The following is a 23,626-nucleotide window of genomic DNA, read 5'->3' as shown; positions in this document are numbered from 1 at the left end:
ACTCTCATTGTTGCAGCACTAATCTGTTGATACGAATATTGCTATGAGTAATTTTCTTCCTAAGTACATTTTTTACAGCACCAGATGCATGGTAGCCAAGCAAGAGCTGATCAAATGGCGTAAACCAAAGTTGCAAACATTCTTTCAAATTTAAAATGGCATTCTGGTGTCCCCTTTGTATTCACAAAGTTTGACATGAATGGCTTTTTGTTTGTGCCAGTGTTTGGAGAAAAGCTGTTTGTACGCTACTTACCCACACTTACTTGCCAATAAAAGCTGATCAAGCCTGAGTAAGAACATTAATTCCTCATCATTCATTGTTATCCTGTTCAAAAAAGTTCCATCTTTCAGTCCGCGAACAAAAGCAGTATCATGTGACTTAAATAACCAAGCAGAATCCCAGGAAAGCCAATTATGAATACTTGAAGGCGGTGTTTCCCAAACTTGGGACCCCGCTTGTTCAGGGAAAGCCGGGCCGGTTTGTTTACCTGCCGCATCCGGAGGTTCTGCCGATCGCGGCTCCCACTGGCCGCGGTTCGCTGCTCCAGGCCAATGGGGGCTGCAGGAAGCAGCGGCCGGTATGTCCCTCGGCCTGCGCCGCTTCCCGCAGTCCCCATTGGCCTGGAGCGGCGAACCGCAGCCAGTGGGAGCCGCGATTGGCCAAACCTCCGGACGCGGCAGGTAAACAAACCGGGGCCCGGCCCGCCAGGGGCTTTCCCTGAACAAGCGGGGTCCCAAGTTTGGGAAACACTGTTTTAAGGGAACGATTTGTGAACAACCTGTACGCTGAAATTTGACCACATGAACTGTTAATCAAATAGTTATGGAAAAGTGAATAAATAAAAAATCAGCCTGTTCACAAATGAAATATTTATAGGAAATAAATAAACTGACACTTAGGGTATGTCTGCAAGATGGGAGGGTCCCAGAGCTCAGGCTCCAGCCTGAGCCTGGAAGTCTACACAACAATGAAACAGCCCCATAGCCTGAGCTGACTGGCACGAGCAAGCCACAGGTTTTTCTTTGCTGTGTAGATATACACTTACTCCTTTTTCCTGTTTGTTTATCACCTCAGCAGCACAATACCTCTTGGTCTTGCATAATATCTTTCATGCAATCATGTCCCAGGCTCTCCACATAAACAAACAGTACAGTTAAACATGAAATCAGAGGTGGGGGGAAATCAGTTGATATAAACAAGGGAGACAATATGTTTCAGATAGGATTTTGAAAGAGGACGGAGAGGGCAGGATCTATGAAGGGTGAAGGCTCTTTTTGCCAACCATTTTGAGATGATGTGATGGGATGCGGAGAAGGCCATGAAAAGAGCCTGGTTGGGAGGAACAAAGTGTCAGAAGTAGGTTGGAGTAAATCCATAGAAAGTGTTTAAAAATTAGGGCAATTTCTAGCCGGATCCTGAACTAAATGGGAAGCTAGTAGAGCTGTGTGAGAATCAGGTAATACGGTGGCTGTTCATTTTACATGTAAGAAGATGAACAGCAGCATTCAGCAAACTGCTGGTGTTTGGCTTCCACAGAAAAATGAATTCCACAGAAATGAATTTTCCACAGAAAAATGAATTCCATGTTCACCTATAGCACTGGGTCTCAAACTTTTGTACTGGTGACCCCTTTCACATAGCTAGCCTCTGAGTGCAACCGCCCCCCCCCAAAAAAAAATTAAAAACACTTTTTTAGATATTTAACACCATGATAAATGCTGGATAAAAAGCGGGGTTTTGGGTGGAGGCTGACAGCTCATGACCCCCTATATAATAACTTTGCGACTCCCTGAGGGGTCCTAAACCCCAGTTTGAGAAACCCTGACCTATAGTCTGTGCTTCCATCTGAACAGGCTGAGTCATCCATGCATCTGTATTGAGTCTTATCAATGCCTCTTTAACCTCACATAGTTATTTTTTTGTCTGTCATTGCAAACATGATCTCTTTCTTTTATATTTTTTTTCATACTGTCTAAATAACCCCACCTACACTGATGGGGATAGGCTGCTGGTTGAGAACAAAAACAAAAAAAACCCATTAGCTTGCTTTTTAGTTAGTAGCAGGTGAATATGTTCCTCATAGTCACAGAACACCTTCCAGTGGTGCATAAGTCTTATGCTTAAATATGTTCTTCAAGCAAAATTCTTATCGTCAAAAATTTTCTTCAACAAAAATAATTCATAATTTCCCCCAGTGGACCTAATAGAGCTCATTGTCCTTTAAATTTGTTTTCTTTTCCAGTGCTCCTAACCTTTATTATTCAGTTTTTATTGATCCTGTCCAAACTCTGACTTTGTTCTGGGCAGTGCCTTGATCAGAGCAGGGGGCGTTCCTGGAATATGAAAGCTTCAAATGAATCCATGTGGAAAATAACAAACATGCGGTTGCTAATATCCAACCACGAACATGGGCTTCACTTAAGTGTGAATTCCAGAACATATCATAAGAATCAGTATGCTTTTATTGATGAGAATTCCTCTTTGTTTAGAAGAAGGTGTACTTATGTTCCTGCTGTAACGCTTGAGTCACTGCAGGACATGAACCGTTACGGTGCTGGCCGAGTTAAAGACATGTCATTGCCAGGGCTATTTCTTCACACAAACGGTGGCATATTCTGTAAGTTCCATTTCCACATTCTGCTCCTTTCTCGGGAGCTTTTCTATAATACTAGAATGGTTTAATGAAGCATAAACAAGGACATCTTCGCTCTCAGATGTGGGCTGGTAGGAATCAACAGCAGCACTGTCACAGGCATTGCCAGCTGCTGCCCTGCTACCATTCCAGTGAGGGACATGATTATCATAAATTGTGCTGTCATCCAATGGCTGCTGCAGGCTAGCCATGGAGCAATAGTAAAGTGTCGATCCTTCACCGGGGGCATGCGTGGTCCTATCGGTGTGGTATGGAGCACATGTAGCTCTGCTGACCTGCAAGAGAACAGAACGGTGTTCAGCTCTGTGTGGAACTGTATATTAGATATGTGTCGGCTGGACAAAGCACACATGTGAGATGTAACAGAGATGCGGCATAAGGTTTCATTCAGGTGGGCTCTACCACTTCAAAATTGCATTAAAAATGATGGATAAACGTTGGAGCAAAGGTGGACAACCAGGTTCCCTGGAATATACTTTTGGGTAATACACCAATTTATGGGATAAAGTTAGAAATCATTGCATCTTTAAGCCTTTCTCTACCTTTACTTCCCTTCCCAAACTCTCTGTCTCCTTTCTTTTCCCCCTTACCCTCTCTCCATGTGATCTCATCAGTTTCAGGGTAAAATTGAACATCGCGTTGCAGGAGCTCTCCTAACTCACTCATTTTGTGCCTCTCACTTCCATGGCTCTGCCTGCCCATCACCCATCCAGTCTCACATTGCAAGACTCTCTCTATTTGTCCCCATCCTTCCATCTCTGAATCTGTCTTTCCTTCTTTCATCCCTTGTCCAGCATCTCTGTCTGCTTACAAGTTCACTCATATATTTTTTCCTAAAGAAACCCTCCTTAGGACCCCACTTGCCTATCCACCTAAATTCCATCTCCCTCCTTGAGTGGGACATCTGTTCCTGCTATCTCAATCTTCTTTCCTGTAACACCCTGTTGAATCCTGTGCAGTCTGGTTTGTGACCTTTCAACTCCTCTGGAACAGTCTGTGCCAGTGTCACATGACCTCATGCTGGCCACATTTAAGTACCATTTTTCTTCACTCATCTTTCCCACTGGTTTTTTGACACTTCTCCTCCATGGGCTTCAATTTTCTCCTTCTTCTCCACCATCTTTCCGTTTTTCCACGAGTAACTTCTCCCTTTCTCCCCTCTCCTTTTGTCTCAGGGTTTTGTCCTTTGTCCCCTCCACTTATCCCTCTGTACTCTCACTAGGCAAGGTCATCCAGTCTCACAGTTTCAGCTACCATCACTAGGTGGGTGATTCACAAATCTCTTGCCTTCTTCCCCTCATTGCAATCTCACATTTACGCCGTCTCTGGGCTGTTCCACTGACAAATCAAGCTCACAGTGACAAAATTGAAACGCCCCTTCTTTACTTTTTATCCCTCTCCCTTCTTTTCTCCATCACCTTTGACAGCTGTGCCATCTTCTATATCAGCCTGTTAAGTTATTGAATGTGACTCCTGTCTTTCCTTTTTTTTCTTCCATGTCTCTCCTTTCTCCAAATCTATCATTTCCTCTTATACATTTCTGAAACCCACTCTTCCCTCTCACTCCTTCCCACTTTGTCTTCCCTCACCTTGCTTACTGCAATCTACTCCACATTGGCTGCCTACTGTCATTTCTAGTCCCCCAGCAGTCCGCAGAAAATGCTGCTGCTGCTAACGCTATCTTCCTTCGCTTGCTACTCTGATCGGATCACTGGCCTCTGGCTTCTTGGTGCATTGAGGCCATTGCCTGTCATACTAATGAATATGGTTTCCTGGTACCCACCTGTCTGTACCCATTTATTGCCTCTTGTCTTATACTTAGACTATAAGATCTTTTGGGAAGGGTCGTCTTTTTTTTTTTGTCCTTTGTACAATGCCGAGCACAATGGAGTCCAGGTCCACGACTGGGGTTCCTAACTGCTACGGTAATACAGATAGCCACATTTTTAAAAAAAATTTCTTTCACTTTCCATGTCAAGTTCAAACTTCTTGTCCTCACCTTCACTGCATTACCCAGCTCCAACCTTACCAGGATCTCTGCTTCTATGCGTTTCCACTTCCCTTTCCAGGCTCCTGTCCTAAAAACCCCATCTGTATCCTCTTTGCATCTGCTTCCGTACTTCCCATATACTTGAAATGTCATCCCTCTGTCCCTTCAAAACCCTATTCAAAGCAGTTTTCTTCCGCAAGTCCTTATACAGCTGCGACCCAACAACTATAGAACGTGGACTAATAAAACAAAACTACTTCACTTGAACTTTGCAACTTCAGCCTATGTGGTGTTACATGACTGAGGGGTATTCTCTGTCTTTTATTTAGACTGTTAGTTCCTTGAGCTAGGGACTGTCTTCCTATATGTTTGTAAAATACTAAGCACTTTGTCAGCACTCAATAATACAGGATATGACAAGGCCTGGTAGCACAGAGCTCAAACACACCATGTTCATTTCCTTCTGTGAGGTTACTGGGGTTGTCTTGGGTTTCACTGGAGAGAAAAAGAAAAGAAGATGGTGTATCAATAAAACAACTGTGAGAATTGTCTTTCTGCTAGTAGAAAAGGGTTATGGACATCAGTAAAATACCCCTTTTCTTACTGGATATACCTCACAACATGAAAATCCAGTTAGAGTATGCCCAGGTTGGATTCAGGAAGATCTATTTTGACAAAGGGTAATAAACATATTCTACAGCTTATTGGGAAATATGACTGTCCCTCCGTAGCCCCAGAAATGTGGAAAAAATATCTTCCTAGTATATTGAGGGGCGGGGGGGGGGAGAGATTCTCCTAGATTACCTTGAGGGGAGGCGGTTCTAGTCATAAACAAGAACATACTAGCCATAGGCATCAGGCATGGAAAACACTCGATAAACTTGAGCCACCTAGTAGGCAATTACGGCACCTTTCATTGGTAAGTCTCAAAGCATTTTTCGAATATTAACCAACTAACCCTCAGAAAGCCACTGAGAAATAGGTAAGGGAAATGACCCATCATTTCCCACCACTGAAATGACAATGTAGTGGAACTGTGGGTTCCATTTCTGAGGTGGAAGATAGCATCTTTGTAACAGCCCAAGACCCTACATTTTAGAAGGGAAGAATAATATTGTATCTAATTGAAAATACAAAGGGAAATTAGGGAAGCAGAATGTAATTAGTTGGAGTGTGATCAGGACTGCAAGGTTAACTCTCCCATTCTTATGAACTGTAGCAAGGGATAAAGTGGTCAAGACTCTTGTTTAATGTCTTTTCTGTAAAATGGGGATAGGGAAAGACAAAGAGCAAATCACAGCGTTTCAAACTATTAAAGAAGTGGAGTTTGAGGTTTGGGTGGGTTCTTATTTTATCCATAACTATTGCACTATTGCTAGATGAGAATAGCATGGGTGACAAATAAAACAGCCAAAAAATCATCATCATAACCAGCTAGGCCTTGGCCATGTTCTAGCTCAACTGTCAGTTGGGGATGATTGTTCTCAGACATTTTAACAGTACTTAAAGAAGACATTTTAAATAGTGGAAACCAAAGAAGAAAAAATGACTCTGCCCGCAGGAGCACAAGGAAGAACAGGAGGTGGTATGAGAGCTCACCTGAGTGCCACCGCAGACAACACAACAGGCATAAGCAGATAAGGATGAGGAGACACAATGCCCCCAGAGATGATAGGGCATAAATAATCCACTTCTTATTGTTGCTGCTAGGTCCTTGAGGAGCTTCTGTGACATTAGTGGCACCTGCAAATTCCTCTAAGATTTATTAGTACATGATATAGGATGTTGGCTGGATTATTCTGAGCCATCCGATTAGTTCATAAATTCAATGTACCAATTTTTTAATCTGCTAACCGCACATTTTTTAGAATAACTTGAATTAAGCTAGTTAACGAAGCATTTTGAAGTATTCATTAGGAATATATTTAGTGAGGGGTGAAAGGCTGTCTGAAATTCTAAGGGGATTGGGATTGGGGCTGCTCAAAACTTCCTTTTTCTGCTCCAGATTCTCTCCTCCTCTTCTCTTTTTCATTTCCTGTACTTTTTGCAGCATAGAAAAAACTAACTTGGGAGGTTCCATTTTATTTTTTTCTCAACTAAACTCAAAGCCCAAGACTTTCTGAAATGGATTCCTAAAGACAGGCTCCTGAGTCCAGACTTTGGCACCAGCCTAATTTTCAGAAGTGCTGAGCACCCAGCAACTCCCACTGAAGTCTATGAGAGCTGCTGGGTGCTCAGAACTTCTGGAAATCAGGCCACATATCTAGGTGCACAACTATGGACTCAGGAGCTTTGGGTTCCCTTTAAGGGACGGCAGGAGGAAAAGCTTAGAAAGTAGAAGGTCTGGCAGAGGAGTCAGATTGGTGGGGAACTATGAGATTTTGTACCTTTGCTGCCTGTAGTATTTCAAGAGAACAGTATGTTAAATGAGGGTGACAAAGATAGTAAGGATTATTTCCCCCGTATCTATTTTAAAACCCATGTAATGTATAGGGTGCACACATCCTCTTTTGTTGACAAGGTCACAGCTGTGCATCATTGGTTATAGAGTATATGGCCCTTCATAGTGTGTGGGTGTGACACCCCTGAACAAATTATGGCTTTGGGTAATTATTGTCCACTACCACTCTTTAAGATGTTGTTTATGTTCTGTTGATCCTTGACCCCAAACTGATCTTGGAAGGTTTATGCTTGTGTTTAAACTATAATCTATATGTTAAAAGCTAACATGCTTATAAATGCGGATATTAAAGCTGTAATGTAAGTAGGGAAGAACAACATGTAAAAATAGTTGAAATAGGCTTTGCAACAAGTTTAACACCTAACAGAGACTAGTAGATAGCATAAGGCTTAAATATTTAGCATAAGTACTTAACCTACAATTATAATTTTTAGCAATATGTATCCTGTGGTAAACAAGTAAACTGCAAAGGAATAGACTAAACTTAAAATAATAGCATTTTAGGGGCTTTTTGGTATACGTAACCATGCAGCAAAACTAAGTTTACCCATCAAAACTATTGTGAAATACATTGTCGCAAATTGGCCATGCAAGTAGCCCGAACTCTGACATTGGCCCCTTAGAATGCTATACAACAGTGGTTCTCAAACTTTTTTACTGGTGACCCCTTTCACATAGCAAGCCTTTGACACCTGTTTTACAAGGACAGGGCGCTGAGACTCAATCAAATAAGGTCCCATACATGTGTGGGTGTAATGGAAAGATGTATAAAAAAGGTACACTCAGTCCTTAGTTGGAACATCAGGCTGGAAAGCTTGTCATCACTCCTGCTTACAGTGCTTCTCCATGTACTATTCATTCCATCTTCACTCATGATGATCTCCATAAGGTTGTAAATATGCACATTGTAGGGAACTGTTTTTCTATCCTCATCTGACTTTTTTATGACTGTAATTATCCTTGCTTGCTTGCATTTGGGTATTAAATAAAGTCTTCATATCTCTATATATGTGATTCACCAATCTCATTTCCTCTAACAAATATTTAAGTAGTCACCTGAGTAAAAGAACCTGTTATTGGTGTCTTGTGCCTTTTGCACTGTAAATTAATCAAAGACTACAATTCTGATACAGTGTGACTCCTGGAACAGCATGAGTAGCATGTATTACGCAGTATGAGAGAAATGTGTGTAAACTGAACAATCTGTTACACTATGATGGAGTGTCTAATTCGCTTTGTCTCGCTTACACTGATATATTCATGCATTAGGGTGGGCAGCAGCAGGGGATTCTGGCATAGGTGATGGCTGTTTAGTCCCAAGTGAAGCATTCAAGCTATAGTGTGAGCAACAGTGATTTAGTGATGAGGTTAAACAGTATTTCAGTATGTGCAAAAATATATGACCCTCACCACACACAGTCATATAAATATGAGATAGTTCCCCTATTTTACAAGAGAAGATCATAACTTACTTGATAGTGGATTTGTAGGGGCATTTGTAGTCACTTCTGAAAAAGAAAAGCAGGAGAAGAATTGAAACTGAGCTGAGAACTTGGTAAACTTTATGTCCCGGTTATGTTTTCCATATTCAAAGAGCAATCTTATAGTGAAGTCTCCATAACTTCTACTTTCGATTAAGGGGAACAACAAAACAAGAAAGAAGGCAATTGGTGGGAGGGCACAGAACTTGTTTCCTAAGGCTGCTTGAGTAGTACACACACACTTTATTCAAAGTCTTCTTTGACATTTAAAAAAACCAGCCAAGTGAATCATCTGCAAATAGATATTATGTCACTTTTTCAAAATACTTTTGTGAATACTTTTTTTTTTTTCTTATTTGCTCAGCGCTTTCTATTAGAGTTTAGCTCACACCAAGAGACTAGTGTGAGCTGGGCACAGGCTAAACCTCCTCACAAGGTTCAGCAATAAATGCTGTGAGGGATTTTCTCTATCCCTGCACCCTATGTACACTGCTGCAGCAATGAACAGGGGCCATTAAAGCTCCTTAACACGCTAGGAGAGAATTCTCCTGGTGCAGGCACTGTGTAAGACAGCCTTACAGCTGGACTAGGCCAGGACTGTGCCGGAGCCATACTGAGCAGTTCCGGGTTGCAGAGCTGCTTATAAGCAGCCCAGGCAGAGCTGTCATGAATTAGAGGAAACCTCTGAGTTGTTTCTGGGAACCGCACCAAGCCCGGATCCCAAGGGCAGCATATCCCTCTTGCTGCTGGGACTGTACTGTAGTCTATGCCTCCAAGAGGCATAGCACAAACTCATACGCTCCCTTTGTATTCTCTGTAAGACAAATGTCTTCAGCATGATTCTCTCCTAAGCCATTTCATTCCTTGTACTGTGTTGACCTTGTCCAGTAACATGCACCTTTTTGCATTTTGACTGATTTGTGCAGCTTGTGACCAGACTGTACCTTTCCTGACCTTCGTTGGCTTTGACTGACTTATATTTGTTATGACTAGATTGACCTTTCATGGATCATCCTAAATCCCAAGAGTTTTAGAATCCCCCATGACTGTGTTTTTCTTTTCCTGATCCTCTTGGGTCTTTCGTGATTTCTTCCTAATGACCATTAAGAGAGCCGTAAAGAGGGAAGGCAGACATTAACAGGAGCAGAATGGGAGAGGTCAGCATGTTTAGAAGGCCACTTGGATTACTACTGTGCCACTGAATAGTGTGTTTGTTTGTAGAAACAGACTTCCAAGTAGAATGAGTTTTTAACCTTTAGAATCAGTTCTGATAAAGAGAAATTCCCTCAAAACTAGTTATCCTCTAATGCTTACCTTGAACAAGAACTTCTACTGCATGGCTCTCACTCCTTAAACTTCCCACAGTAGCTTGACAACGATATAATCCACTGTCGTTCTTATGAACAGGTACAAAGTTCAGAACAAACACATTCCCGTCTTTCCAGGCTGTATGTCTCGTTGGCCCATCTTTCAAAAGTGAGCAGTGCGTCTCCTGTATCTTGCACCAGTTCATGGCCGGCTTTTCTGTGCAGTACTTCACTGGACACTCTATACTGAGGGAGTCCCCAGGTTTTCTCGGGTATCTGTAACCTCTTGTAACCAGAAGTTCAACAGTACAGTTCACAGTCACGTCTCCTGGAAGTGAAGAAAAACCTGAAAGATTATCATTGTTTCATAGTGTCTCTTCCCCCTATAGCTTTATTACTATGAATTAGTATTACTGTTACTCTTCTGACTGTCATTGCCCATTCTCTGCCTTGTCTCCTCATTATTTCTATATGGGTCACTGAAAGAAGATAAAGCACAGATTATGGGTTATTTCATCTCAAGGGATACAGAACTGGCTCTTGCAGAAGACTGGTAATGTGATGCAACTTTTGTCTATTGGTTCAAATCTAGCCCAGCTGTGACATTACAGTAGGCTAAGAATTCTCTGTCAAAATGATTTTTGATGGAAAATGCACTTTCTGCAAAATTGGGACAGAGTTAAGGTTATCTGGCTGCACTACTGGTGAGCTATGCCTCTCTGGTTGGAGAAATGTACTATTAGATGCCTTAACTCTTCATTTCCTTGCTTTTGTGGTTTTCTGTTATGTGTGTTATGTATAGAGCCCCCTTAGCTCTCACACAACTTAGAGGTTTTGTGCATTAATTGAAAAATAGAGAGGGGGGAAAGTATCTTAAATCTGGCCTCATTTCTCCCCCAACATTGTCCACCACTCCTAAATCCAAACAAGGAAGGGGACATCTGATCAATTTGACTCCAGAGTAGGGCAGGGCACAGAGGTAGATAGGTCAGTAACTGTCGCCTCCAAAGTGGTGTGGTATAGCCTTTGGAAAACTGCCAAAGTAGTTAGCAGCAGCATTGTGTGCACACGAACAATAAACTAGACTAACTCACTTCACAGCAAAGTTTAGTTCACTTTGAAAGAGGAATCCAGAGTTTGAGATAAGTGCAGAGTCAGTGCTCACAATAAATTGCATTGTGTATACTCAAGTCTGGTCAAAGCAGATAAACTCAAAAAGCTGTGGATTTAACCTCCTGCTCTCCCCCTGTGTTGACAAGCCCTTACAGATGATGTATGAATGAGTTTAAGCTATGGTAACTTGCTGAGCATACCATCTGGAAGAATGTGAATGTGGTGCCAGTTTAGATTCCCTTAAACCCACTTCCTCCCACTGTTGTGTAATTTGCCCCTCACATTTTACTTCTGAATTTGGAATCCTATTTGTCAGGAAGAAAGGACACAATTATGTGTGTTGGGTTTAGGGGGGAGGGGTTCCCCCCCGTTTTTCCTTTCAGACTTTGTTGCTACTCTGGATTTATTTGAGGTGCTGGTGGTTTGGTTAGTCATGGCAATGTGCTGCCAGTGTGTTGTATATAAAAATAAAAACAATCTTTGCCTCAAATAGCTTACTATCTAATAGTGGTGTCCAGTTATTGTAAGCTGTGTTTTCAGGTTACTTTTTTTAAGGCACACAGAGGACTTTGAGAGCAGGTGCCTTGGAATAAAATAAATTATTAACCTTCTAAACCTACAAAATATTAATCTGTTTTTAATATTCTCCTGCAATCGCACACATATATAACTGTAAGCATGCATGCAGTCCTAGTCCCATTGAACTCAATAGGGCTAAATATATGCTTTAAGTTAAGCACATGTGAAAGTGTTTGCAGGAATGGAGCCTAAATCAGAAAGTGAGATCATCATCTTTGTCTGTAGCTCAGACCCTTCCATTTCTGAGGAGAGGAAAATACAAATAGACTGTTAGTGTGCAGTGCACAACAGCTGCGCGTGGCTGAATAGTCTGAAAATAGAAACAAAGAGCTAGAATTAGAAAGCAGAAAGTTTCAACCAGAACAACAATTAAAACATCTATAATAATCTTCCAGAAATACCTGCAATGATCACACCTTACCAGCAGCCCTTTCGATGCTATCACTGAGAGTGACAGATGCCTATATCAGAATGTTAAATTTGCTGTATAGTTTTTTGTAGTAAGCCTGTCTGATACTGTATATACTTGATGGCTCTTCCCTAAATATGTTAAATGTCAGGTTTCAGAGTAACAGCCGTGTTAGTCTGTATTTGCAAAAAGAAAAGGAGTACTTGTGCCACCTTAGAGACTAACCAATTTATTTGAGCATAAGCTTTCATGAGCTAAAGCTCACTTCATCGGATGCAATGTGCTGTAGCTCACGAAAGCTTATGCTCAAATAAATTGGTTAGTCTCTAAAGTGCCACAAGTCCTCCTTTTCTTTTTATGTTAAATGTGTTATCCTTCATCCAAATAGCTGTCCATGGTCAGTAACACAAACCAACTCTGCTCCTGCCATTTTCTCTTCAAAATCTATTTTTCTAGGAGGCCTACGCAGTCTAGTCTTTCCTTCCTTTGACACAGCTTTAACACAAACCTTTAGTAACCCTCACTACTTTGGCATCAGTAGCAAAAGCAACATTGTTATATTATTTCTGTAGCTTTTTCTTTCTTCTTTCCCTTTTCACACCAGCAATAACTTCCCTGTCTTGTTGTAAATTAGCTCCTGATCCTACAGTGAGCTTTGCGGGGGTCTGCCCACGCAGACTTTTCTGGAGGAATAGGGCCTTAGATCTTGAGCTCTTCAGTGCAGGGATGTGGTATTCACCTTGTCTGCAAATCATCATGCATTTTTATGGTGGTATAGAAATAAAAACATCACCATTCACTATTAGTTGAGGAAGAATCACCCAATTAACATTTCATAAACACTCCCTAAGGGATGATGTATGTAGCTGAGGGCAGTCTCTTCTAAGCGGGAACTAAAGAACAACATAGATTAATTCCTGTAAATGTTCGTAATACCACATTCCGTTTCAACCACGTCTTTAACTAAAAAGCAGACATCACCCAAATAATCATCTAGGACGGGACAAGATACCCTGATGCAGTGGAAGGACCACCCTAGATTGTGGCAAGGAGGTGTGGATGAGCCTAGCTGGGCTCAGACCCTTAAAGAGGTTGCTGAGCTATCCTCCTGCAGGGCCGGATTAATGCAGGAGCTTTAGGGGCTGCAGCCCAGAGCCTCAGGCTAAGTGGGGCCGGATGTGACCCGCTGCTTCTTTTCATCCGACCCGCAGCAAGTCTCCGCACCACGGGCCAGATACCAGTCCCCGAGCCTCAGTGCCATCCCCTGGGGCTGGAGCTGCGAGTGTTGGCTCGCCAATGTGCCCCTGCGGCCCCTTGGCGAAGGGCATTCAGGGTAATCTCTGCGTGCTGCCCCCAGTGCCGGCTCCGCAGCTCTGGAGCTGTGGGGGCAGTGTCTGTGGGCACGGGCAGCATGCATCGCACAGAGCGGCGGCCCCTCTGCCTAGGAGCCAGACATGCCAGTCACCTTGGGGAGCAGAGCAGCATAGAGCCAGGGCAGGCAGGGATCCAGGGACCCTGCTGTGCTGCCAACCAGGAGCCACCCGTGCACCTCCTCATTCACCCCTACCCCAGCCTGGAGCCCCCTCCTGCACCCAAACTCCCACCCAGAGCCTGCACCCCGAACCTCCTGCTGCACCCCCCAGCCCAGAGCCCACCCCCCCCAGCTGGAGCTGCACCCCAATCCCCTGCCCCAGCTCTGAGCCCACTCCCAACCCCCATGGCCCCCACAAAATCTAATAGCCCCAGGCCCACAAGAGAGTTAATCCAGTCTTGTCTTCCTGAACAGGGTTTGACAAGCAAAAGCCAGGAAAGGGAGCTCTTGACACAGAAGCAGTCTGATGGAGGCAAGTTGGTACTGAAACATGGAAAACTTGCACTTCTGCTGCTTGTGCCATTCCTGCTGTGAGATTGAGGACTTCAGTTTTCCAGACCAAATGTAACCAGCCTACATAGATGATCACTGAGGGAAATTCCCCCCCTGTAAACGCCCTGCAATGCTATCAGTTAAGACAGAAGGAGCCATTCCATGCTTAGCACAAATGTTTCACTTGCTTTGAACTTTACACAAATTTCCATTTGCATTGAGAGTGCTCATACTTTGTCTCATCCAAAAGGTGATTTATTTTTTTTAAAGATCGAGTTTGAATAAAATGTGTTCATCTGCTTCTCAGCCAGGAGAATGTGATTCATGTTTTCCCCTCTTTTTTAAAAAAAGCGTGTGTGTTTGTGACTACAAAACATCTTTATCTTAACATTTGAACAATAGCAAGTGCTGGGGCAGCAGAAAGCCCTCACTATGGAACAATCTCTTTGCCTTGTTTGTAGAAATAGGACTCTGTAGGCACAAAGTGATGAACATGGGCAGTATCCTTTTCTTTCCTGTCTGATGTCAGTGTTCAGAGAAGTGGGATGCTCTCCTTGACTGCAATGCAAGTACTGCTATTTGCTCATTCAGCATCACTTGTAGGAAACCACAACAATCAGGCTTGCTGCAGTGATGAGAGTGCTGGGGAGGCAAAACTGACTCCTCACAGGCCAGAAGGATTGCTCTCCCATGCCCACTTCCTTCAGCCCATAAGTGTGAGCCCTAGTAATAACATGACACCCAGCTCTCATCTAGTGCTTTTCATCAACAGATCTCAAAACACTTGACTAAGGAGGTCAGTATCATTATCCCCATTTCACAGATGGGGACACTGAGGCACAGAGGAGGGAAGTAACTTGCCCAAGGTCACCCAGCTGCTGCTAATAGTGATCTGCAAAAAGAAAATGGGCTTGTACCCTTTTTTGTTTCTTTACTGCATAATGTTGTGTGTGTATACCTTAAAAAAACAAAAAAGCCACGTCTGCTTGGTTTTTAATGTTAAAGATTCAGTTCCTGTCTAGGCTGAAAGATGCTATTGAAGAGTGGAGAGCTAGTGCAATGGTAACATCATGAGAATCAGATGAGTGAAACCTGAGGTATTGCAGTGGAAGACAATTTCGGACAGACTATTTAAAATTCATCCAGTTTTGGGTTTTGGTTTATACCTATTTAACTGCAATAACTAAATACTTGGGACAAAGGAAGTCTTTGTTCAAATCCAGCATACTCTCTCCTTCAGTTAAATGGTTGGAGCCTACAATGAATATGCTTTGAGACCTCCCAATAGCCCTTCCACAAAGCCAGTGGAAAATCAGATCTGACATTCCAGGTTTTTCTAAGCGGAAAAACAAGCAGTAAAAAAAAAAAAAACATAAAAATATTTCAGGCCTGCCTTATATGTAATTAAGGGGCATAAGGCCAATTTTTGAAAAGTTCTTTGCAGGTTCTCTTTAAAAAGCAGTAGTGTGCCTCTGACTTAGGGAAGAAGTAGTCTGAGGTAAGCCTTCGGGTTTTGATTTGTTTTGGTTTAAGTGCCTAAATAAAACACAGCATCCTAGGAAGTGGGAGACTTTTTTTCTCTATTAACCAGAGTATCCATTAGCAAGGGGAAACTCTGGACTTTAGTGCAGTTATACAGAGTTTATATGAGCTCTTACAAGCTTTACTGAGAGTGAATAATGCTCACCTTCCTTTTACTGTGAGTGTATCTCTTGAACATTTCTGCCTGTTTCCTGTGCTGTGGTTTATTAACAGTTCACAATAGTGGTGTAACTAACCAACTCCAGAAATGATATTGTAGATGTGTGAGTGCATGGTAATTCAAGAGTCATTAGTTGAGGCCTTGAAAAAGCTGGCCTGTTGATGTCAGATGTAGTGGAATTCGTGTCTTGAAAAGCTAAACAGGGGTGGCCACACATGATCAGTATTTGGATGCCAGACTTCAAAGAGGACAAAGGAATCTATAAAATATGTATTGCTTGTGTATCAAACTACTCCTTGTAGTCCTCTAATAACTTATACTGCAGAAAGCAGAGATTCTTTTAGATCATTTGATTGCTCTAATGTTTTGAATGCAGAGATCCAAACTTTAGTTTCTGGTTAGAATGGATTCTTCATAAATAAGGATATTTTTTTTTCTGTTGTGTCACTGAGGTAAATATCTCCACTCACATTAATGCACATGCCATAACCTCACTGAGAGGAAAATCCTCCTTCCAATGCTTTATACTTTAAAGGCTTTTTTTAGGGCTGTCAAACGCTTAAAAAAATTAATTGTGATTAATCGTGTGATTAAAAAAATCAATCATGATTAATTGCTCTCTTAAACAATAATAGAATACCATTTATTTAAATATTTTTGGATGTTTCCTACATTTTCTAAAATATTGATTTCAATTACAACACAGAATACATAGTATACAGTGCTCAGTTTATATTATTATTTTTGATTACAAATATTTTCACAGTAAAAAACAAAAGAAATAGTATATTTCAGTTCATCTTTTACAAGTACTGTAGTGCAATCTCTTTATCATGAAAGTTGAACTTACAAATGTAGAATTATGGACAAAAAAAACTGCATTCAAAAATAAAACAATGTCAAACTTTAAAGCCTACAAGACCACTCAGTCCTACTTCAGCCAATCACTCAGACAAACAAGTTTGGTTACAATTTGCAGGAGATAATGTTGCCTGCTTCTTGTTTACAATGTCACCTAAAAGTGAGAACAGGAATATGCAGGGCACTATTGTAGCCGGCGTCACAAGATATTTACGTGCCAGAGGCACTAAAGATTCATATGTCCCTTCATGCTTCAACCACCATTCCAGAGGACATGCATCCATGCTGATGACGGGTTTTGCTCAATAACGATCAAAAGCAGAGTGGACTCACATATGTTCATTTTCATCATCTGAGTCAGATGCCACCAGCAGGTTGCTTTTCTTTATTTTTTGGTGTTCAGGTTCTGTAGTTTCCTCATCACAGTGTTGCTCTTTTAAGACTTCTGAAAGCATGCTCCACCCTTCCAATCCCTCTCAGATTTTGGAAGGCACTTCAGATTCTTAAACCTCGAGTTGAGTGCTGTAGCTATTTTTAGAAATCTCACATTGGTACCGTCTCTGCATTCTGTCAAATCTGCTGTGAAAGTGTTCTTAAAATGAACAACATGTGCTGGGTCCTCATCCGAGACTGCTATTACATGAAATATATGGCAGAATGCGGGTAAAACAGAACACGAGACGTACAATTCGCCCTCAAGGAGTTCAGTCACAAATTTAATTAACACACTATTTTTTTAAATGAGCATCATCAGCATGGAAGCATGTCCTCTGGAGTAGTGGCCAAAGCATGAAGGGTCATACGAATGTTTAGCATATCTGGCACGTAAATACCTTGCAACTCCAGCTACAAAAGTGCCATGGGAACGCCTGTTCTCACTTTCAGCTGACATTGTAAACAAGAAGCAGGCAGCAATATCTCCCATAAATGTAAACAAACTTGTTGGTCTTAGCAATTGGCTGAATGAGAAGTAGGACTGAGTGGACTTGTAGGTTCTAAAGTTTTACATTGTTTTGTTTTTGAGTGCAGTTATGTAACCAAAAAAAAATCTACATTTGTAAGTTACATTTTCACAATAAAGAGATTGCACTAGAGTACTTGTATGAGGTGAATTGAAAAATACTACTGTATTTCTTCGGTTTATCATTTTTACAGTGCAAATATTTGTAATAAAAAATAATATAAAGTTAGCACTGTACACTTTCTATTCTGTGTTGTAATAGAAATCAATATATTTGAAAATGTGGATAAACATCCAAAAATATTTAATAAATTTCAATTGGTATTCTATTGTTTAACAGTGTGATTAATCACAATTAATTTTTTTAATCTTGATACTTTTTTTTGAGTTAATCGCGTCAGTTAACTTGCGACTAATCGACAGCCCTTCTTTTTTTATTTTGTTTTGTTGTTCGTTTGGTTACATTAGAAATTCAATTTTGTTTACCCTTGTTTTTGTCCTGGAAAACATTAAGGAGAACTGGAGAACTGGGTGTTTATGATTAATCATGCAGGTGGAATCTGATTAATTGAGATATAGCAACACTTAGAGTTTCTACCCATGGGTTGAGTTAGTTGTGTTAAAAATTGACCATCCTGATCTTTCAATTAACAGCTGGTACTAGTTTACATTTGAGTCACGTAAGAATCTGTTGTCAAAAACAGTGAAGCCAAGACCCTGTGCTCTTGTAAAAATCACTCCCTTTAAGAACCACAGCTGGCCAGGAGCTTGCTTTTACCTTTTATCTAAAGAAAAGAGCAATGCTAGCAACCCCTAGTTCCATTCTGGGGTACTGACTAGGTGGGAAGAGCAATTCCTCCTGAGTCTTCCAGTACCTAAGTGGTCTCCCATCTGAGTACTAATTAGACTTGATGCTGCTTAGTTTCTAAGAACAGACTGTGTGGTCTTTGGTGGCCAGTGCTGTACATGAGGTCAGTCTAGAGCAGGGGTAGGCAACCTATGGCACACATGCCAAAGGCAGCATGTGAGCTGATTTTCAGTGGCACTCACACTGCCCGGGTCCTGGCCACTGGTCCGGAGGTCTCTGCATTTTAATTTAATTTTAAATGAAGCTTCTTAAACATTTTTAAAACCTTATTTACTTTACAATCAACAATAGTTTAGTTATAGATTATAGATTTATAGAAAGAGACCTTCTAAAAATGTTAAAATGTATTACTGGCATGCGAAACCTTAAATTAGAGTGAATAAATGAAGACTCGGCACACCGCTTCTGAAAGGTTGCCAACCCCTGGTCTAGAGGATACGTGATCCCTTCTGGCCTTAAATTCTATGACATGATTGATATTTCTAAGGCAGAACAAAAGCAAGAACATTTTTGTTTGTTTAGCAAACTTTCTGAGCTACACTTAGACATCATAAAGAAACAACAAAGGGCACAAACCAACCCCCGTTTGCAAGATCACATGTAAACATAAAGTTTGGGACAAAAGTTTGGGGCTTGGGTGATCTTACATTTTGGAAAACCAGTTTGCCAACTCTCTGAATATTTGTGTTCTTGATATGTAAAACTCTTTATATGCTCAGCCCTGGTCTACACTACAAACTTACGTCCGTATAATTATGTTGTTCATGGGTGTGGAAAATCCACACTCCTGAGTAACGCAGTTACACCAACTGAATTCCTAGTGTCGACAGCACTATGTCAACGGGAGGGCTTCTCCTGTTGATATACCTACCATCTCTTGGGGAGGTGGAGTACCTGCGCTGATAGGGGAAGCTCTCCCATCAGCACAGGTAGCATCTTCATTAACCACTACAGCAGCACAGCTGCACTGCTGTAAGTGTCGAGAGAGGTACTATGCTAAGAGGCACTCTAGAAAGACTCAGGCCATGTCTACACTACAAAATTATGTCGACCTAACTTACATCATACAGCTCTATACACTATACACTGCAATGTAAGCACAATATTTATATTCCAATTGATTTATTTTATAAGTTTATCGTCAAAATGAGAAAGTAAGCAATTTCTCAGTACTAGTGTGCTGTGACACTTTTGTATTTTTATGTCTGATTTTGTAAGCAGGTAGTTTGAAGTGAGTGTAACTTGGGGGTACACAAGACAAATCAGACTCCTGAAAGGGGCACAGTAGTTAGAAAAGTTGAGAGCCTCTGGTTTAAAGAACATAGAGTGGCAGTGACATCTGCTAATTTGTTATGCTAATCTGCTACCTTAGAGAGAGAGAGAGAGAGAGAGAGAGAAATTCGTGGGCAAATCTGCTGCTGCTCCCATCTGCAATACAGGGAAAGGAGACCAAAGAGAGGAGTATTGCAGAAGGCACTCTTCTAGTTGATTTCCTTGACGTTTGGAGTGGACGAATGGATAAAACACGAGTGCACACATTAAGGTTCCCACAGCAGAACTATCTCAGTCATGTTGCACAAATGTAGTGTTCTATATAGCTAAATATCCAATATGATATTTTTTTAAAAGTCACAAAATATTCCACAAATGAAACATGGTTGAATTAATATTGTTATTAGATGCTTATTTTTTGCCTTTCTTTGCTTAATTTTATCAGAGCTCTCTTAATGCTTCATCAACGTACTTCTTTATCTACAAAGAGAAATTTTCCTGTGAATAACAATAACAATTACTGTTTGAAATTCATCTTTCCACTGAGGTGCTTGATAGACAGTTGTTGCTGTTTTCTGGCTGGTGAAAGTTCTCTGCAAGGTCATGTCAACCATGGAAAGAAATCACTTTGGCTGCAGCTTGATAAGTTGTTGGTTTTTTTAACAGAAGTTTAGAATTTGCAGAGTAGTGTACAATGCAGCCATACTGGTATGAGAGTCAAAAACCATGAGTCCTTCATTTTTTCCATCCAATCTTCTCCTTTCCCTGATGTTAAGGCAATACTTTTGGCAGGACTCTGTTTTAGGGAGACTTCTATAGTATTCTCCATGCAGATTGCCTCAGCAGCTGCTTGAGAGCAGCAGTTCCTGTGCCCATCAGGCTGGGTGGGGAAAAAATACACTTTCATGTCACAGAGTTGGTGTGGTTTTATTAGGCTAAAAATAATAGAGGCATACTGAGCATGTTCAGAGATTTTCCACTCATTTGACATTTTGTGCCTGTGAGGTAATACTACTTTTTCCAAATTTAAGAAAGCATACACTCCTTACTGATGACTCCTTACATCAAGTGTCAAGGGTAAGCTGCCTCTGTAGAGGCAAAAAGGGTCAGTTTTTGTCCGTGTTAGGGGAGGGGAAACATTTTCAGTCCTATGTCAAAAATGGCTGAAGCAATTTGGCTTAAACTCTTCAGATAAATGCACTTTTAGGCAAAGAACAAGCATAAGAAATTCATGGCCAAAATGTAAATGTGTCAGAAAGTTATGAACGTGTGAAATCATGGGGCAATAATGGAGACTGCTTTTGCAAATTTCAGCACTGTGTAATATTTCTGATGCCTTTCTGTTATTTGTTTGCATGCATGCATGATATGCAAGGCACTTTCTAAATACATAAGAAGGGATGGCCCCTGCTCTGAGGAGTTCACAAAGGACAGACAGACAGCATTAGATGTAGAGTCAGGGAAAGGGAACAAAAACAAGATTCATTATAGCCTACGTAGCAAAGATAGATTTTTGACAAGACTTAAATGTGGAGAGGCTAGGGGCCTGGCTGATGAATTTGGAGAGGCTGACCCATGCACATGGACCATGTGGAATAAGGCAGAGAAGTGATTATCTGAGACAGTGGCCATTTGCCAGACATGGGAGTGGGCAATGGCAGAGTGACACTAAGTTCAACAAGGAAGCTTAAGAAGGGAAGAGTAGACTTCCACAGAGCCCTGAGGGAGATGGTCAATAGCTGTAGAAGCTCACAAAATCTTTGAGGTAGATAGTTGTTAGTTTAAAATGGGTAAAACAAATTACTGAGAGATTAAGTGACTTGCCCAAAATCTGGTCACACACTGAGTCAGCGGTAGAGACGATCACATCGCTAACCGGGCAGGGCACGTCCTTTACCCCACACCTCTGACTTTCCCATGATCTGTGGCTAAACTGCTAATGACATGCACCTTAACTTAATTCATTGTCTCATGCTATTAATAGCAGTGTTTTGTCAATATTACGACTATGTACCTTGCCGTAAATTATAGCCGTGGTGGAAATACAACTTTAAGGTTAACATAGCATAACTATTCAAAATCAGTTTAATGCTTACAGCATATTATGTGCACTGTTTCACACTATTTTGGACAAATGGAATGGACTGGACTAATTCAGACTGAATTAAAAGTAGCAAACACATGAGAGGCAATAAGCAGTTGTAATAGATGTGCTCGTCTTTGTCATCGTTGACTAAATTTTTTTTTAACCATGAACACAAAGGATAAATTTAAAGGGCTGTTCTTCTTTGTGAGATAACCCAGAACCTCTCTTTCCATAACCACCATGGGCTAAAGTCTCTGTTGTAATGCCACTGAGTTCAGAAAAATTATCATAGATGAATTAGTCACAATGTCTTTGTAAATACAGAGATCAGCTCTCCCTTATACTGGTATAAATCAGGAGAACCACTGTTAAAGTCAACAGTTTCACTGCAGAAAGTGAGAGGAAAATTAGAGCCCTGGATTTTTTAGGACATGTGACTGAGGCCACATTGGTAACTTCTAGGTATGGACATGCAAGCACTCTGCCAGCACTGTGGGGTCAAACCACACCTGGTAGAACTTTAGGACTTTAACAAGGTGCTTGGGTTCTACCCTTGCACAGCTGGCAGAGGCTTTGGTTAGGAACTGGAGAGATCCCCGTTCCAATTAGCTGAATTTCAGTCAAGACAGTAACTTAGAGGCCTGGTTTTAATATCCATAATCCATGTGCTCATTATTTTACCTTATTAGATTCACGTCCTGTATCTTATTCCATCATAATCCAGCATACCATAGTTTCACAGTCTGAATTTCTCCTCACCCAGACTGCACTGAAAATCACTTGAGTACACGGCTTTCTATGAAGGCTAGTAACTTAAGTCACATTAGATTGATAAAGCATCTTACCATAAACCTGACAGTGATCCAGAGACAGCACCACAAGAAGGATGTGCAGTACAGTTCTGTTTGCCCGCATGCCTGGAGGAGCCTTCATTTCATCAGCATGGTGGAGATGGGAGAAATTCCTCTGAGGTTAAAGAAGTGCAGTTTGTGTAGATACTTACACCCCTCTGTGATTGCCCATAGTGTCTCTGAACTGATTCTCTTGACTGAAAAGTTTAGACAGGGAAGGAGATTTGGGGGTGGGGAAAAGGGCGGGGAAGTTTTCTGTAGCATACTATGCAAAAATCTGACAAGTTACATGGTGTACTTTTATGTGGTTGTATCATTATCCATCACTTGCTTACTTTCAAAATCTCTGAACTGCAAAACTTCTCTTTTTCCCCTGTGTGCTTTTTCAGTGCAGTAAGTGGAACTACAGAATTAAAACTATAAGAAAATCCTCGGTTAGTGCAACACTAAGGCTGAGATTTTAATCTTACAAACAACAGTAAATTCAAAGTTAACACCTGCACAGTAGGGTTTCTTCCCCCACACTTTTTCCAACCCTTTTGGATCGCTTCTTTATTCCATTTTATTTTCATAGTACATTTTAAAAAAACCCTACATTAAAGGAACATTACAGTGGTTCTTTGAGTAGTGTCCCTGTGGGTGCTCCACTGTAGGTATGCTTGCATGAGGAGAACCAGAACATGGATGTGGACCTATCACTTTTAAAAGTGGGAAGAGGCGGGGCAGGGCCTTGGGGAGAAAGAGCGGTCAGTGACGGGGACAGGGCCACAGTTCAGGTTCTGGTGCCCCCCCCACACACACACACTTTTAGGGAGCTTCTGCCACTTCTGGCTTGCGTCCCTGTACAACTGAACTGATAACTTTGGTACCAGTAGCCTTTAGGCCCACACATGCGCTGTCCCTCCTTGGGCCATGCCATGAGGCTAGCCAGCGTGTAGGGGCAAGGCCCCCTGCCCCTTACTTCCTTCTCTACCACAGAGTCACTGGCAAGAATTCTGAAGTAGAAGGGAGGAGGGCGGGTTGTGGAGCACTCGTAGGGACACACATCTTGAAGAACCATTGTTACAGCACAAGGTGAGTAACTTCTTCTTTCAAAGTCAAGCACTCAGTTTAGGAAATGCCAGAATTAAGGTTGCCTGTGCAACTTCAGTTTGGCTCCCTTGTACA

General features: G+C 41.5%; 2 protein-coding genes across 6 annotated transcripts in view; one reads left to right on the top strand and one right to left on the bottom strand.

Annotated features, from left to right (window-relative positions):
• Window positions 1–23,626, top strand: part of LOC140895616 (OX-2 membrane glycoprotein-like) — a 135,998-nt gene that overhangs the window by 104,809 nt on the left and 7,563 nt on the right. The window contains exon 6 of one of the 5 annotated variants that reach the window (XM_073305817.1): window positions 13,781–13,848. The exons of the other annotated variants lie outside the window; for them this stretch is intronic. Within the exon in view, the coding sequence (XP_073161918.1) occupies window positions 13,781–13,833 (53 nt within the window). The 3' untranslated portion in view covers window positions 13,834–13,848. Of the gene's footprint in view, window positions 1–13,780; window positions 13,849–23,626 lie in introns of those variants that run through there. 5 annotated transcript variants of the gene reach the window in all.
• Window positions 726–22,665, bottom strand: BTLA (B and T lymphocyte associated). The gene is made up of 6 exons (XM_073305740.1): window positions 22,454–22,665; window positions 9,901–10,221; window positions 8,578–8,613; window positions 6,244–6,399; window positions 5,093–5,139; window positions 726–2,929 (listed from the first exon to the last, which is right to left on the bottom strand). Exons 1-6 carry the CDS (start codon window positions 22,539–22,541, stop codon window positions 2,588–2,590), a joined length of 990 nt encoding a protein of 329 aa, XP_073161841.1. The 5' UTR covers window positions 22,542–22,665; the 3' UTR covers window positions 726–2,587.

The sequence above is a fragment of the Lepidochelys kempii genome, chromosome 1 (genome assembly GCF_965140265.1).
Source record: "Lepidochelys kempii isolate rLepKem1 chromosome 1, rLepKem1.hap2, whole genome shotgun sequence".
In the NCBI taxonomy this organism is placed as follows: Eukaryota; Metazoa; Chordata; order Testudines; family Cheloniidae; genus Lepidochelys; species Lepidochelys kempii.
Note: the sequence above shows the minus strand (reverse complement) of the source record. Positions and strands in the feature narration are given on the sequence as shown.

Coding starts and splice junctions, on each gene's coding strand:
- BTLA (XM_073305740.1), bottom strand. CDS start 22,541: ATGAAGGCTCCTCCAGGCATGCGGGCAAACAGAACTGTACTGCACATC. Junction 10,222..22,453: donor GGATCACTGTCAGGTTTATG/GTAAGATGCTTT, acceptor CTTCACTTCCAG/GAGACGTGACTGTGAACTGT. Junction 8,614..9,900: donor AGTAGAAGTTCTTGTTCAAG/GTAAGCATTAGA, acceptor TTTCTTTTTCAG/AAGTGACTACAAATGCCCCT.